The 16,556-nt window shown below is 24.2% G+C and overlaps 5 protein-coding genes across 5 annotated transcripts; 2 read left to right on the forward strand and 3 right to left on the reverse strand.

Moving 5' to 3' along the window:
- Window positions 1-378: 378 nt before the first annotated feature.
- DICPUDRAFT_147523 (uncharacterized protein) lies at window positions 379-5,005 on the reverse strand (the record flags this gene model as incomplete). Its single annotated transcript, XM_003283758.1, has 4 exons — window positions 379-1,716; window positions 3,329-3,988; window positions 4,067-4,641; window positions 4,765-5,005. The coding sequence occupies 4 exons, from the start codon at window positions 5,003-5,005 to the stop codon at window positions 379-381; spliced, it is 2,814 nt and encodes a 937-aa protein (XP_003283806.1).
- A 415-nt stretch (window positions 5,006-5,420) lies between these two features.
- DICPUDRAFT_74775 (uncharacterized protein) lies at window positions 5,421-6,436 on the reverse strand (the record flags this gene model as incomplete). The annotated part of the gene is made up of 3 exons (XM_003283759.1): window positions 5,421-5,494; window positions 5,587-5,851; window positions 5,906-6,436. The coding sequence occupies 3 exons, from the start codon at window positions 6,434-6,436 to the stop codon at window positions 5,421-5,423; spliced, it is 870 nt and encodes a 289-aa protein (XP_003283807.1).
- A 478-nt stretch (window positions 6,437-6,914) lies between these two features.
- DICPUDRAFT_147525 (uncharacterized protein) lies at window positions 6,915-11,915 on the reverse strand (the record flags this gene model as incomplete). The annotated part of the gene is made up of 8 exons (XM_003283760.1): window positions 6,915-7,604; window positions 7,689-8,318; window positions 8,382-9,293; window positions 9,363-9,980; window positions 10,048-10,209; window positions 10,467-10,970; window positions 11,038-11,685; window positions 11,763-11,915. 8 exons carry the CDS (start codon window positions 11,913-11,915, stop codon window positions 6,915-6,917), a joined length of 4,317 nt encoding a protein of 1,438 aa, XP_003283808.1.
- Window positions 11,916-12,103: 188 nt separating this feature from the next.
- On the forward strand, window positions 12,104-13,842 carry DICPUDRAFT_74778 (uncharacterized protein; the record flags this gene model as incomplete). Its single annotated transcript, XM_003283731.1, has 4 exons — window positions 12,104-12,325; window positions 12,384-12,774; window positions 12,861-13,114; window positions 13,183-13,842. The coding sequence occupies 4 exons, from the start codon at window positions 12,104-12,106 to the stop codon at window positions 13,840-13,842; spliced, it is 1,527 nt and encodes a 508-aa protein (XP_003283779.1).
- Window positions 13,843-14,334: 492 nt separating this feature from the next.
- DICPUDRAFT_147527 (uncharacterized protein) lies at window positions 14,335-16,207 on the forward strand (the record flags this gene model as incomplete). The annotated part of the gene is made up of 2 exons (XM_003283732.1): window positions 14,335-14,506; window positions 14,580-16,207. The coding sequence occupies 2 exons, from the start codon at window positions 14,335-14,337 to the stop codon at window positions 16,205-16,207; spliced, it is 1,800 nt and encodes a 599-aa protein (XP_003283780.1).
- Between the last annotated feature and the right edge of the window lie 349 nt (window positions 16,208-16,556).

Raw genomic sequence — 16,556 nt, forward strand, 5'->3', positions numbered from 1 at the left:
TAAAAAAAATTAAAAAAAAAAAAATTAAAAAAAAAATTAAAAAAAAATAAAAAAAATAAAAAAAAAATTAAAGAAAAAAAAAATAAAAATAAGAAAAAAAGAAAAAAAAATTCATCATTTTTTTTTAATTATAATACAAAGCTATAAAATAGTTTTTATAATTTAGATACAGGATAGTTATAAAAGAAATGACGAAGATTAATATAAACAAAGAGGCAAATAATCAAATAAACAACCCTAAATACATAAATAAAAAAAAATTAAAAAAATTAAAAATAAAAAAATTAATAAATAAAAAATTGTAAAGTTTATTTAAAAAAATATTTTTAGATTTTATTTTTATGATTATATTTATTTATGTTGTTCTTATATATTTATTTATATTGTTTGTTCTTTAAAATTGTATTTTTGGAATAGGTTAATAATTTCTGTGGATTGTGGAATTGATTTAATTAGATTTTCATTTAGTTTTTCAGGATGATACTTCAATAGCATTTCCAATTCGAAAAATATATATGATGGTTCGGATGAGGATATGAAGCTGGTTATTGTTGATGTATATTCGTCCAATATAAATTTTGCCAGTGTAAAATTACCATTTATCACCATATTTATATAAAATTTATTTGCAGTACCACAATTATAATCTATTAATCTTTTCAACTGGAATGAATTCATACAGTTTGAAATTAAAAGATAAACTAGGTCACTATATTCGAATGGTAATGCATTGGTAAAAATAATATCCAATGGATCATCATAATTATTATTATTTTGGTCATTTTCTGAATATATTTTATCCATAGTTTTAAAAAATAAATAAAATCTTTTAAATTTTAGTAATGTTTCTAAATAATAGTTAATGTAGATTGATTTAAGATGAATATATGTGGATGCGTATGGAGTTGAAAGCTGTAGCAAAATTTGATCAATGATGGTGTTTATTGAATTTACGAAACTACCATTTTCATGACACCCCAATATATAATCATAGGTGAATATGTTTGGATCTATGTTATTTAATAGAAATGCATCGTCATCAGTTTGTGGGGGATAAAATACCAGATCTGGTTTTCTAATTAGAAAGTATCTTAAAGAATGGGAGAGGCCATGCTCGATTGGGATTAAATGGTTTTTGTAGACACTTCTAATTTCATCGCAGCTTTTTTTATCAACATCTAAACACCCTATTAAAAACAAGTATAAATAATTCAATATGTTTATAACAGTAGGTGTAATATTTGATTCCTTTTGTAAAATGAATTGAATGAAATGCTTTATAGTATCAACATTATGTTTTCTTATATCTGTATCATTAGATGAGTTTTCATGGTTGAATAAAGATTGAGATAATTCTTCATTTAAAATTTCTTGATTGTTCATAAATTCTATATAGAATTTAGCAGCACCCCAATCACTGTTTTTTAATGCCAAATATATATATAGTTCTAAATTATCTTGACCAAATTTTTGAATCAATAATTGTTTTTTAAATGAATCTTTAAATAACTGTAAATTTTCGTAAGCATAAATTATATCGAAAACTTTATTAAAGTTATCTATTAATCTACCATTTAATATTATGAATTCTATTACCGTTTCTTTATCAAGACCTTCAAGATTTTGTGCATCTGGTGGGTTTTCTGTACATGAATATAGTTCGAATGTTCCCAATAGTTTCCTTTCTAATTGTGAATCTTGCAATACAATTCTATACTTTTCAAAAGCATTATTGTTTTTTATTTGGTTATATAATTTTACATTTTTAAAATTACTGGATATTAAAAGTTGCAGTTTTTTCAAAATTTCTTTTGAATTTATTTCTTTTGAATTTTCATTGTAACATCCTGGATTACTAAATATTTCGTTAACATTTTTTAAAAAGCTTGAATTGTCTCTGGTTTGTTTGCAATGTCCATTGTCGCACACACATTGTTTGGAAAATGCAAAATAAACTTTCAGTATCTTTAATATAGTGTCTAGTGGGGTGCTGATTTCTATGCTGTGAAAATCAGACCAATTGTTTAAACAATCTTCACTCGAAATTAAATCTAATTTTATTAATCTTGATACTGTATTGTAACATTCAATTTTCTTCAAAATAGATAGTTTTATTTTTTTTATTTGGTGATTATTTTTTAATTTTATAATTGAACCCAAGTTTGGAAAAAATGATAATTTTTCTTTGATGAATGATTTGAAATCTTTAATAATATTATTACTATTATTATCACTATTATAATTTATTTTATGATTATTATTATTAATAAAATAATCTATTATATAGTTTATAATCTGTGGATCAATGATTGGTCTTTCTACTGAAATGTTTAATGAATTATATTTAGTTTTATTTATACTATTGCTACTGTTATTAAGTACTATTATTAGTTGTTGTATTACCAAAAAACTGGACCACTTGAGTGCTGTTTCAAAATGAGTAGAGGTAACTTCAAAAAAGTGTGGGGCGAGAATTAATAATTTTAAAAAATCAAATGATTTTTTATAATTTTTTTTTAAAAGAATTTCGACTATATCAATCGATTCTAATTCTGCCCTTCTCCTTTCCACCAATAGATTAAATATCTCTTTTGTTTCTATATTATCTTGATCATTTTCTAAAATTTTGATGATTGAATTTTTTGTTATTAAAAGTAATTTATTTTGATTTATTTTTTCTTTTATAATATAAAATTTTTTATTTTCTATTAAAATAGATAAATCATGAATATCATCTATTTTTCTATTTTGATATTTAATTACTGATTTTATTTCTCTCGAGTCTGAAAAATGGATAATTTTTAAAATATAGTTTAAAAGAAATTTATTCCTGAATACTTTAAAAAATAATTTATCGTCCATATTTTTTTATTTAATTTAATAATTATAATTTATAAAAATAAAATAAAAAAATATTTTTTTATGATTTTAATTATTTTTTTTATATATCTTCCCCCATTTTTTAATATATTAAATATACTTAACAAATACCCCAAAAACGATAATTTAATTAAGTTTAAATAAAACGATAAAATTAAGTATTTAAAATAATTCTTTTAATTTTAAAGATTTAAATTAAAAAAAAAGAAAAAATTATTATTATTTTATATATTAGATTGTTATTTATAACTTAATTTTCCTTTTTTTCTTTATGTGTATAAATTATTTGGAATAAAAGGGTTAAAAATTATAATGTTAATTTTTTTATTTTGTGGTTAAAAAAACTAAATAAATTTTATTCTTTTTTTTGCCACTTAAAAATTTTTTATGTGAAGTTTTAATTAATATACACTATAGTTTAATTTTTTATTATTGTTAGTTTTGTTACAGTTTTTGGAATGAATATTAATTCATCATCCGATATTTGGTAGTCTTTTACACCAAATGTTAAATTGAATACTGATGATGGGATATTTGTTAGTGAAGCAAAATCTTTGAAGTTGGAACCCAATGTTAATGAACGAGTTGATTTTGGTATGCTTTCTTTAAGAATGGAATGGTTGTAGTTATTCAATACTAATGAATGTACTGTTTTTGGTATATTGTTGTTTTTTTTTAATGCAGCTTTGAAATTATAACTACATTGGAATTTTTTAATGGACTCGGGAATATTGCCTCCATATTCGTTAAATTCAAAATCTTCACCAAGAATTAGCTCTGTTAATGTATTTGGTATTGATTCTTCATCCAAATCTTGATTAAAAGAATTCAAAGTGAGTGAGGTAATTGTTGATGGTATAGAATTTGGTTCAATTGGGTGATTGAATATCGGTAAGGTGATATGAGTGATATTTGGTGGTAATGTAGAGAGAAGTCCACTTAAATTATTATTGTTGAATTCTGGAAAAATTAAATGTTTTTTATTTATATATATAGTATTATCTACACTGATGGGATCTTTATTTAATAATTCGAAGGTATTATCTTGACAAATTGCTATTTTTTTTAATATTTTTATATCCCTTTCTGATAAATCATTAACATTTTTCTATTTATTAAATATATAAAGTAAAAATGAAAATTAGTAAAATTTTAATAATGATTAATATGATTAACTACTACCTACAATGAAATCATGTTCTAAAAGTTCGATAACGCTTGGTCTAAATGATGGATCAGCAATTAAGCAATGTTGAATAAGGTTTTTACACTCATAAGATAAATGTTCTGGTATTTCAGGTTTACCATTTACTCTATCTAAACTGCCACCGGCCATCTCAATTAGTGTACAACCAACACTCCATATATCTGATCCTCTACCTGCTTTATTATTTTGGTATAATGCCTCTGGTGCCATATGAGTAGGTGTTCCTGCAAATGTATGATAATTTGATTGTTTATCGCCATAAAACTTTGAAAATCCAAAATCGATAAGTTTTATATTCACTTGATTATCATTTGAATTGTGATACAATATATTGCTTCCTTTTATATCTCTATGAATAATTTTCTTTTTATGAAGAAAAGCCAATGTGAATAAGAGATAATGTGCAACTTTTTTGATTTCGTTTTCTGAAAATTGATAACCACCATTGTCATTTATTATCTCTAGTATAGTTTTATACTCACTCTTATACTCCATAAAAATGAATAAACAATCCTTGTGATCCCCATAGTCACCAACTCTAAAGTCATAAATTTCTATTATATTATTATGTTTTATTTTTTTTAATTTTTCTAATGTTTCAATTTCGTTTTTTAAAATAGACTGTATTAAAAAAATATTAGATAAATAATTTTTTAATTTAATTTATTATTATAAACTTACATATTGTTCTTTTGAAATAATTTTTAAAACACATTGTCCATTCTCGTTGGGTATTTTAATTTCATCATTATAATTATTTTGCATATTATCTTTCTTTTTTGCTAAAAAAACACCAACACAAAAATTTGAATTGGTTTTATCTTTATTCAATGGTTTATTAAAATCAATACTCCATTCTTCCTCGAGTTTATAATTATTGTTTATTGATAAGCCTGATACATCAGGTGTGGTATCCATTTTATTAAAAAACAGGAAAGAAAGCTATTGAAGATAAAATATTTTTTTAAAAATTAAAAATTTTAAAAAAAATAATGCTTGGCAAGCATTATTTTAATTAATAAAAAATTCAAAAAAATTAAAATAATTAAAATTTCTTCACCAAATTTTAAAAAAAAAAAAAAAAAATTTTTAATCACACTTTTTTATCTTTAACATTATATGATTTCTTATTTGATGTAAAAAAATTATTCATTTTATCTATTTTATAAAATTTACCAAATTGATTTAAAAAAACAACACTCTTTATAATTATTTTTTTGAGTGTCATTAAACTAAAAATATAATATAAAAAAAATAACAAAGCAAAGATTTTTTTTTTAAAAACGTTTTATCGATATTTTTTATTTTTTTTTTTTTGGTGTTTTTTTATTTTCTATTGACATTCATTTTTGTAACTGTTGGTATATTTTTTAAAATCGTCATTTGATAGATTGCAGTTTTCAACACCTAAAGTTAAATTGAAAAGAGATGGTGGTAAATTTGATAGGGATTCGAAATGTTTATAATTGGAGACTAATGTTAATCACGATGGATAATACCTTGTTCATGCAATAACTTTAACGATTCACAAAAATATTTGATAACCTTGGCAATTTGTAATTCGGAAAAGTTAAAGGTGGGTTCTGTTACTCTTTTGTTTTTGAATATATCTGAAATGGTTTCGTAACCTTCTAAATACTCCATATAGATGAATAAGCATTCCTGACCATCAGTATGCACCCCTTTTCCATATCCATAAAATTTGATAATATTTTCGTTTTCAATCCCAATAAGTTTATTTAATGTTATAATTTCGTGTTTCCCCTAAAATAAATAATATTAATAATTTTTTTTTTTAATTTAAAAAAAAAAACTTACCATTTCTTTGTGAAGAACGATTTTAATTGCACAACAGCCTTCGTTTGGTATAAGGATGTTGTTTATTTTACCATCTAGTTTTTTACCTTTGAATACTCCAATGCTACAGCCTCCTTTTCCTATTGGATTTTTGTAATCGATGAACCACTGAAAACGATCGTGTTTATCAACAGAACTTTTATCAAAAGGATAGTTTGTTCTATTTTTTGTTAATTTTGTTATTGTTTTTGGAATGAACTGTTTAATTTCTTCATCTGTTAATTCACAATTCTCTACTCCTAAAGTTAAATTAAATATTGATGATTGCGGAAGTTTTGATAATGATTCGAAATCTTTGAAGTTTGAACCCAAAGCTAATGTATGAATAGTTTCTGGAACCCTCTGTTTGATAATTGGAAAGTTATAGTTGTCTAATACCAAAACTCGAACATTTTTTGGTATATTGTTATTTCTTTTTAATGGTTTCTTGAATTTATAACTACAAGTTAGTGTTTTAATTGACATTGGGAGATAATCACCATAGTCATCCATTTGAAAGACTTGACCAAGAACTAACACTGTGACACTTTCTGGAATTGAATCTTCCCCAGATCATGATTGAAAGATGGAATGCTGAGATATGTTATAGATGATGGAAAAGATTTAGGTATGATTTCTTGAATAAATGAATTTAATGTGAGTGAAGTTATTGATTTAGGTAATGAATTTGGTAAAATGATTTGATCAAATGAATTTAAAGTAAGTGCTGTAATATTTGATGAAATATATTCATTGAAATCTGGTAAAAAAAGGTGAGTTTTATCGCTAACTATACAAGAAATTTTATTTAAATCTTTATTTAATAAAGTGATTTGGTTTTCTGGTAATTCTATAGGTCTAGAGCTACTTTTAGGCGATATAATAAAAGAATTATTAGTATAATGAAAGGAAAAATATTGCCATTTAAAAATAAATACATACTAAAAATTCATGATTAAGTAGTACCTTTTTTAATATTATACTTTATAGTTTAATTTTTTATTATTGTTAGTTTTGTTACAGTTTTTGGAATGAATTTTAATTCATCATCTGATATTTGGTAATCTTTTACACCAAATGTTAAATTGAATACTGATGATGGGATATTTGACAGTGAAGCAAAATCTTTGAAGTTGGAACCCAATGTTAATGAACGAGTAGATTTTGGTATGCTTCCTTTAACAATGGGATGGTTATAGTTATTCAATACTAATGATTTCACTGTTTTTGGTATATTGTTGTTTTTTTTTAATGCAGATTTGAAATTATAACTACATTCGAATTTGTTAATGGACTCGGGAATATTACCTCCATATTCATTAAATTCAAATTCTTCACCAAGAATTAGCTCTGTTAATGTATTTGGTATCGAGTTTTCATCTAAATCTTGATTAAAAGAATTCATAGTGAGCGAAGTAATTGTTGATGGTATAGAATTTGGTTCAATTGGATGATTGAATATCGGTAATGTGATATGAGTGATATTTGATGGCAATGTAGAGAGAAGTCTACTTAAATTAGTATTGTTGAATTCTGGAAAAATTAAATGTTTTTTATCTATATATATAGCACCAAATACACTGAAAAGATCTTTATTATATAATTTGATGGTATTATCTTGACAAATTGTTATTTTTTTTAATATTTTTTTATTCCTCTCTGATAAATCATTAACATTTTTCTATTTATTAAATATATAAAGTAAAAATGAAAATGAAAATTAGTAAAATTTTAATAATGATTAATATGATTAACTACTACTTACAATGAAATCATGTTCTAAAAGTTCGATAGCTCTTGGTCTAAATAATGGTTCAACGATTAAGCAATGTTGAATAAGGTTTTTACACTCATCAGATAAATGTTCTGGTATTTCAGGTGTACCATTTACTCTGTGGAATAAATCACCTCCGGCCATCTCAATTAGTGTGCAACCAACACTCCATATATCTGATCTTCTACCTGCTTTATTATTTTGGTATAATGCTTCTGGTGCCATATGAGTAGGTGTTCCTGCAAATGTATGATAGTTTGATTGTTTATCGCCATAAAACTTTGAAAATCCAAAATTGAAAAGTTTTATATTCACTTGATTATCATTTGAATTGTGATACAATATATTGCTTCCTTTTATATCTCTATGAATAATTTTCTTTTTATGAAGAAAGGCCAATGTGAATAAAAGATAATTTGCTACTTTTTTGATTTCGTTTTCTGAAAATTTATAACCCTTATTGAGCAGTTCTGATATAGATTTATAACCTTTAATATACTCCATAAATACAATTAAACATTCCCTATATTTCTCATAATCCCCATAATAATGACCATAGGTTTCTAAAATATTATTATGCTTGATATTTTCCAATTGTTCCCAAGTGCCAATATGGATATACTTTATAAAAAATATTATTAGTACAAAGCTAAAAATTATTTTAAGTATAATAAATCTACTTACATTGTCTTCTTTAGAAAAAATATTAACTATACATTCTCCATTATTTGGAATTATTTTGTTATTAAAAATACCATTTAATATGCGTGCTTTAAAAAAACCTATACAATTCTTTGATTCAGAAAAATATAATTCATTATTGCAATCAATTTCCCAGTCATTTATTAATGGTTTATTAATTTCAATTGGATTTGTTCTATTTATTGTTAATTTTGTTATTGTTTTTGGAATGAACTGTTTAATTTCTTCATCTGTTAATGCACAATTCTCTACTCCTAAAGTTAAATTAAATATTGATGATTGGGGAAGATTTGATAATGATTCGAAATGTGTGAAGTTTGAACCCAAAGTTAATGTATGAATAGTTTCTGGAAAACACCTTATGGTAATTGGAAAGTTATAATTGTCTAATACCAAAACTAGAATATCTTTTGGAATATTGTTATTTCTTTTTAATGGTTTCTTGAATTTATAACTACAAGTTAGTATTTTAATTGATGCTGGGAGAAAACCTCCATTGTACTCTAATTCAAAAACTTGACCAAGAACTAACTCTGTGACACTTTCTGGAATTGAATCATACTCTAGATCATGATTGAAAGAAGGAATGCTGAGATATGTTATAGATGATGGAATAGAATAAGGTTTGATTTCTTGATTAAATGAATTTAATGTGAGTGAAGTTATTGATTTAGGTAATGAATCTGGTAAAATGATTTGATTAAATGAATATAAAGTAAGTGCTGTAATATTTGGTGAAATTGATTTTAAAAATGGTAGATAATTATATTCATCGAAATCTGGTAAAAAAAGGTGACTTTTATCGCTATCAATACAAGAAATTTTATTTAAATCTTTATTTAATAAAGTGATTTGGTTTTCTGGTGATTCTATAGGTCTAGAGCTACTTTTAGACTATATAATAAAAGAATTATTAGGATAATGAAAATAAAAATATAACGCTATTTAAAAATAGATTCTTACTAAAAACTCATGATCAAGTAGTTCTGAGGCAGTTGGTCTGGTTTTTGGGTCCATTAATAAACAATGCTGAACAAAGTTTCTGCAGTTATTTTTTAAATGAGCAGGTATCTTTGGAATACCCCTTTCATTCTTTTCTAAACTACCACCTGCCATTTCTATCAATGTACAACCTATACTCCAAATATCTGATTTACTATTTGCAATACCATTTTGTAATAGAACTTCTGGTGCCATATGAGTTATGGTTCCTATTAATGTATAATACCTTGAATCTTCTCCTTTAAATGATTTTGAAATACCAAAATCTATTAGCTTTATATTATTACTTTTATTAAGATCTATCATGATATTATCACCTTTTATATCTCGGTGAATGATTTGCATATTATGGAGATCAACAACAACTTTTACGATCTTTTTAATGATTTTAGAAATTTCATTTTCTGAAAATATTTTACCTTGCTCAATAACTTGTTTAATAGTTTTATATCCTTTCAAATATTCCATATAAATATATAAATTGTTTTTATCTTCATCATACCCATAAATTTTAATAATATTATTGTTTTTTCGAAATGCCTCCTCTAATCTATTTAATATTTGTAACTCATATCTTCCCTAATTTAAAAACAAATATATTAATAAATATAATTATTGTTATTATTATTATTAATATTATAGTTACTGTTTTCTCTTTTAAAATAATTTTAACTGCATATATTTTTGCATCATCTTTTTTTTTTGCTTTGAAAACTCCTAGACTTAATGAACCTTTACCCAATGGTTCTTTTTCGATAACCCATTCATTTTCGTCATGAGTTGGTATTGGTATTTTATCCATCCAAAACTATTATAAAAATACAGATGATTTTTTATGATATTAATAATCTATCGAAAAAATTTTAAAAAAATTAAAAAAAAATTTTTAAAAAATAATTTAAAAAAAATTAAATATTATTTAATTTTTTTATTTATTTTATTTTCAAATATTTAATTTTTTCAAATAATTTACTTTTGGGGGTTAATTCTATTAATTATTATTCTTGGGATATTATTTCCTATCTGAGATTTGATTTCTTCATCTGTTAAACTACAATTCTTTACACCAAAAGTGAGATCGATAAGTGATACGGGAAGATTTGATAATGATTGGAAATGTTTATAATCGCTACCTAATGTCAATGCTTGAAGAGTTGTTGGAAAACTTGATCTTGAAATTGGTTGGTTGTAATTTTTAAATTCTAAACATAGAGATTTTTTGGGTATATTATTATTTGTTTTGAATGGTGCTGTAAACTCGTAGTCACATGAAAATTTTTTCATTGATGGAAGATTTGAACCATTTTCAATAATATTAAAATTTTTGAAATGAGCTTCTTCAATATTTGTATGAATAGACTCTTCTAATAATTCCTGATTAAAATTTTCAAAATTGATAGAGTTGATGCTATCTGGTAATTTTTCGAATTGTTGATCAAACATTGATAATTCCAGATGTTTTATATTTTCTGAAATTTGTAGTGATTCAAGTGGTCCATTAAAAGTACTATCTTTGTAATGAGTACTAGGATCTTTATTGATATAAGAATGTATTCTACCATTTGGGGTCTATAATATTAAAAAGGTAACTTAATTAGTTTTTTATTTTTTTATTGCCCCATATTTTAAAACTTACTAAAAAATCGTGTTGGAGTAATTCAGTTATTCTTGGTCTATCTTCTTTTTTTGTAATAATAGCATAACTGATAAAGCTTTTACAAGCCTGACTTAATTCTTTTGGAATGTCTGGTAAACCGCTCTTTAAGTTTATTTCCCTAATATTGCCACCAGCAGCCATAATCAAAACCATACCAACACTATATACATCTGATAAACTACCTGTAATATTTGAATATTTTGATTCAGGCGATTCAAAATCTCTTGTTCCTACGGGACCTGTATTGTCTTCATAAAATGATCTCCTTGAAATACCATAATCGATAAACTTTAAATCAATGTCACCATTACTATCTTCTTTAATATATATATTTGCTGATTTTACATCTCTATGAATTGTTTTATTTTCATTAAGAATTTTTGATGCTATTAAAAGAGATGAAGCAACTTTAGCTAAATTCTTTTCGTTTAATGTTGTTTTATTTTCTAAAAAATTTTCCAAGTTTTCATAACCTTCCAAATGCTCCATAAATATAAAATATGCATCTTCTTCTTTTCTTTCAGTGTTTTTATCTTGAATTACCGTAACTGTACCTTCCTTATAATCAAAATATCGACCTATATTTTCATTTTTTATATTTTTTAAGTTATCTAAAAATTCCTTTGTCTATTAATAAAATAAATTTATAATTAATATAACAAATAAAAAACCAAAACATTATATATAAATAAAAAACTAGTTACCTCTTTTCTTTTCTGTGAAAATTTTATAACAACTTTAGATAAATCTTTTTTATTTGTTGCTCTATAAACACCAAGACTAAAATGCCCAATACCCAAAAAATCTTTTTTATAATCTATGGTCCATTCATTGTCGAGAGATGATGAAGATATCATTTGATAAATAATAATAAATAAATATTAATAAATAAATTATAAAAAATTTAAAAAAAATATTTTAAAAATAAATTGATTAAAAAAAAAAAAATCAAAATTTAAAAAAAAAAATTTAAAAAAATAAAATTTGAAAAAAAAAAAACCAAACTTTTTTTTCTTCATTTTTTATAAAATAATTTTTTCAATAAATGGAAACAGAACAACCAGACTATGCATCACTTTTAGTAGATCAAAGTCCTGTTGATCAACACGATCACTCCCAGTGGCAAATCGATTACCAAAATCCATTAGGAAAAGGCGGCTATAGCATTGGAGTATTCAAAGGTATAAAACTAGATGGTATAATAAACAACATCCTTATACCAAACGAAGGTTGGTGTGCAATTAAAATCGTTCCTCAAGAACAAATTGTAAGTTTTTTTAAATTTTAAAAATTAAAAAAAAAATTATTAATATTATTTATTTTAGGGGAAACACGAAATTATAACATTAAATAAACTTATTGGGATTGAAAACGAAAATATTATCAAATTTTATGGATATGGCAAAGGGGTGTATACCAATGGTCAGGAATGCTTATTCATCTATATGGAGTATTTAGAAGGTTACGAAACCATTTCAGATATAATCAAAAACAAAAGAGTAACAGACTCCACCTATAACTTTTCCGAATTACAAATTGCCAAAGTTATCAAATATCTTTGTGAATCGTTAATGTTACTGCATAAACAAGGTATTCTCCATCGTGATATCAAAGGAAGCAATATATTGATCAATCAAATAAATGGTAATATAAAGTTAATCGATTTTGGTGTTTCAAAACCATTCGAAAACAATTCACAATACAATACATTAATAGGTGAGTAATAATATAATGGCATCATTTTATTTTTTATTTATTCAATTCAACTTGTATTCTAATACAAACTATTACTAATTACTTAGGTACAACGACTCATATGGCACCGGAGGTTGCTTTTAACAGTTCCAATAGCAAACCTTCAAGTAGATCTGATGTGTGGAGTGTTGGCTGTACCATGATCGAAATGGCAGGTGGTGATTTAACAAAAAAAATCAGCTCAGCACCTATTATTCCCCAACATTTATCTGATATCTGTAAAAATTTTATCCAACATTGTTTAGTTTTGGATGTCAATAGCAGATCCAGAGCAGCTCAACTTTTAAATCACGAATTTTTTGTATGTATAAATTATAGTGTATAATATATATCGTAATAAAATATTAACAATTATTTATTTTTATTCAGAACTCATTGGATAATAATAATAATTCAAACTTTTTTAAAAAACCACTCGAAATTAAAAATAATGATATAATGACAATGAAGTCATTGTCAGAAACTGTAAAATGTGTTTCATTACCAGAATTTAACGAACCACTTGAAATGATTACACAATTAATACCAACAACTGTCACCAGTCTCATCTTACCAATATTTGATAAACCTATAGAAGCAGGGTCTATACCATCACATATCAAATCGCTTACAATAACATCATTTAATCAAGATATTGGTGATGAATCTATTCCAGAAACATTAGAAGAATTGAATCTTGGTTCAGTATTCGAGTTTAATGAAAATGGTGGTAATTTACCATCAACTATTTCAAACCTATCTTGCGGATATTCATTTACACAACCTCTAAAAAAGAATAACAACATTCCAAATAAAATCATAACATTATCACTAGGAAACTATAATCTCCAAATAAACCAAGGGGTTTTACCAACCACAATCCAAACATTAACCTTAGGCTCCAATTATAAACATTTCGAATCCCTATCAAATTTACCACCATCTCTTTTCAATTTAACTTTAGGTGTTGGAAACTGCATTCTATCATACGAAGATATTAAAAAATATATACCACCTACAGTTACAAAAATCATTATCAACAGAAAATAAAACACCAAAAAAAAAAAAAAAAAAATACATGTAATATGTTTTTGTAATAATAATTATAGTTTAAAAATTATAAAATTAATAATTATGCGCACAATAAAAATTAATCGATTAAATTTGATCTTTTTTTTAATAACATTTTTTTTTTTTTTTTTTTTTTTTTTTTGTTTAATTAATTAATTTTTATTTATTTTTTATTATTTATTTATTTTTGGTTTCCCCAAAGTTTCACTATTAGGGTTTTGAAATTTCCAAACAGTCAATTCACAATTTTATTTATAAAATCAAAAAAAAAAAAAAAAAAATTAAAAAATTAAAAAAAATTAAATAATTTTTTAATTTTTTTTTAATTTTTTAATTTTTTTTTCTAATAATTTAACTTTATTTTCATTTTTCAATATTTCTTTAAAAAAAAAAAAGATTTTATATTTTACAAAATACAATAGCTATACATATTTATTCATGTATTTTTTATATATACATAAAATAATATAAATGACATCAGAATCAAAAATTTGTATTTCTCCTGTATTATGTCTAAAGAAACTAAATGGTGTTCTTATCGAATTTAAAGTTAATCCAGGTAAAAATAGAATAGGTAGAGCATCCTCAAACGATATTTATTTAAAAGATGAACCAACCGTTTCAAACTATCACGCCCAATTAGGTAAGAAAAATAATTAATTACCTTTTTAAAATATAAAATTAAACAATTTATTAATAATATTGGTTATATTTAGAATTTAGTAATAGTAATAAGTTTCTAATTAGAGATTTATTTAGCTCAAATAAAACATCAATACAATTTAAAGAGAATGATGAATTAATAACATTAAAACCAAATATTGACTATGAAATTACAAAAAATTCAAAAATAGTTTTAGGTTCTGCGACAATGATATTAAATTATATCGAAATAGAAACTAAAGAAAATGTAAATAAAAATGCACCAACCCCAAAACCAATTAATAATACCAATACAACAAAATTAAACCCACCCACTATACTACCATCCAACACTTCTTCCACCGAGATTTTAACAAACGTGGCAGCAACAAACGAAACCCCATCACCCAAAATAAACACCGAAACTGAATCACCAATAACATTACCATCCAAACCAACAACAACAAAAACAACAGCATCAGCGACTAGTTTACCAACATCACCAAAATTAAATTCCAATTCAAAACCCAATAACAATGTTGAAAATAATAGTGTACCTATCGATAATAAAAGAAAAGAGCCAGAGTCCAATAGCAAAGCAAATGACGAAGAAAATATGGATATAGATAATCACAACGACCCAGAAAAAGAACTTAAAACAAAAAAATTAAAAGTTGTAGATGAAAATAAAGAAATGGATAAAGAAATAGAAAAAGCTCAGGAGGAAGAAGAAATACCATTATCACCTTCATTTAAACCAGAGGAAACAGTTAAAATAAAAGATAATGATGATAATAATAATATAAATAATAGCAATGATAAAGAATCATCAAAAGATAGCCAGCAAAGCAACAGCCAAGTTAGCAATCAAAGTGGTGAAAGTAAAAAGAAAAGTAGAAAACCAAAGAGTTTAGCAGATGATGAATTTGTATCACAAATTATTACATCAACACCATCAAAAAGAAAATCAGTAAAACCAGAAAGACTAGAGGAACAAATTGCAATGGGTGAATCTTCATCACAAACATCATCATCACCATCGACACCCTCCAAGTCATCCACAAAGAAATCACAAACTACAGAAACAAAAACCAGCACAACAACAGCCAAAAGAGATATCAATATTTTATTTTCAATGTTTTCAGATGAAGAGGCAAAAGAATTAGAAAATATAATATTAAAACTGGGTGGAAATGTAGCAAAGAATTCAGAAGAATGCACTCATTTAGTAGCAAATGAATTAAAGAGATCAAAAAAAATTTTAGAGTGTATTTCATATGGAAAACTGATTGTAACATCAAAATGGTTAAAAGACAGCAAGAAATCATCCAAATGGCTAGACGAGTCAGGATATCACTTGGTAGATAAAAAAGCAGAGGCCGAATGGAGTTTCAATTTAGAAAAATCTTTAGAATTAGCCAGAAGAAACCATAGTGACGATACTTTAATCTTTAAGAACTTATCATTTTATATCACAAAGAACTCAATACCACCCAGAGACTTTTTAAAAGAGCTTATTGAAATTAATGGTGGCTCTTTGGATGACAATCTTTCAAACTCTAGCAGTATCATCCTTGCAAACCCAGATAAAGATAAAAGATCCTTTAAGAAATGGAACGATAAAGGTTATAAAATATCAAAAGGTGATTTTATTTTACTTTCAATACTATCTCAAAAACTAATTTATATTAACTGTGAATAAATAGTTTAAATAAATAAAATAAATAAAATATATAAAAAATAAAATATTATTTATTTCATGATTAATTTTTTTTTTTTTTGTCAAAATAGATAAATAAAAAAAAATAATAATAATTTAAAAAAATACTATTTATTTCATTTAATATTATCTTGGTATAAACCTATTTTTTTATTTTTTTTTAAAATTTTGAGTTTTAATTTTTTTTTTTTTTTGGTATGGTTACAAATTGAATTAATTCTATGACTCATCAAAAAAAAATAATCAATTAATATTGAATATTACAATACTAGTCTAACAATACAATGATTAAAATAACTTGTTTTACTATAATAATTAATATATTATTTAT

Source organism: Dictyostelium purpureum (genome assembly GCF_000190715.1).
Source record: "Dictyostelium purpureum unplaced genomic scaffold DICPUscaffold_13, whole genome shotgun sequence".
Taxonomy (NCBI): domain Eukaryota; phylum Evosea; class Eumycetozoa; order Dictyosteliales; family Dictyosteliaceae; genus Dictyostelium; species Dictyostelium purpureum.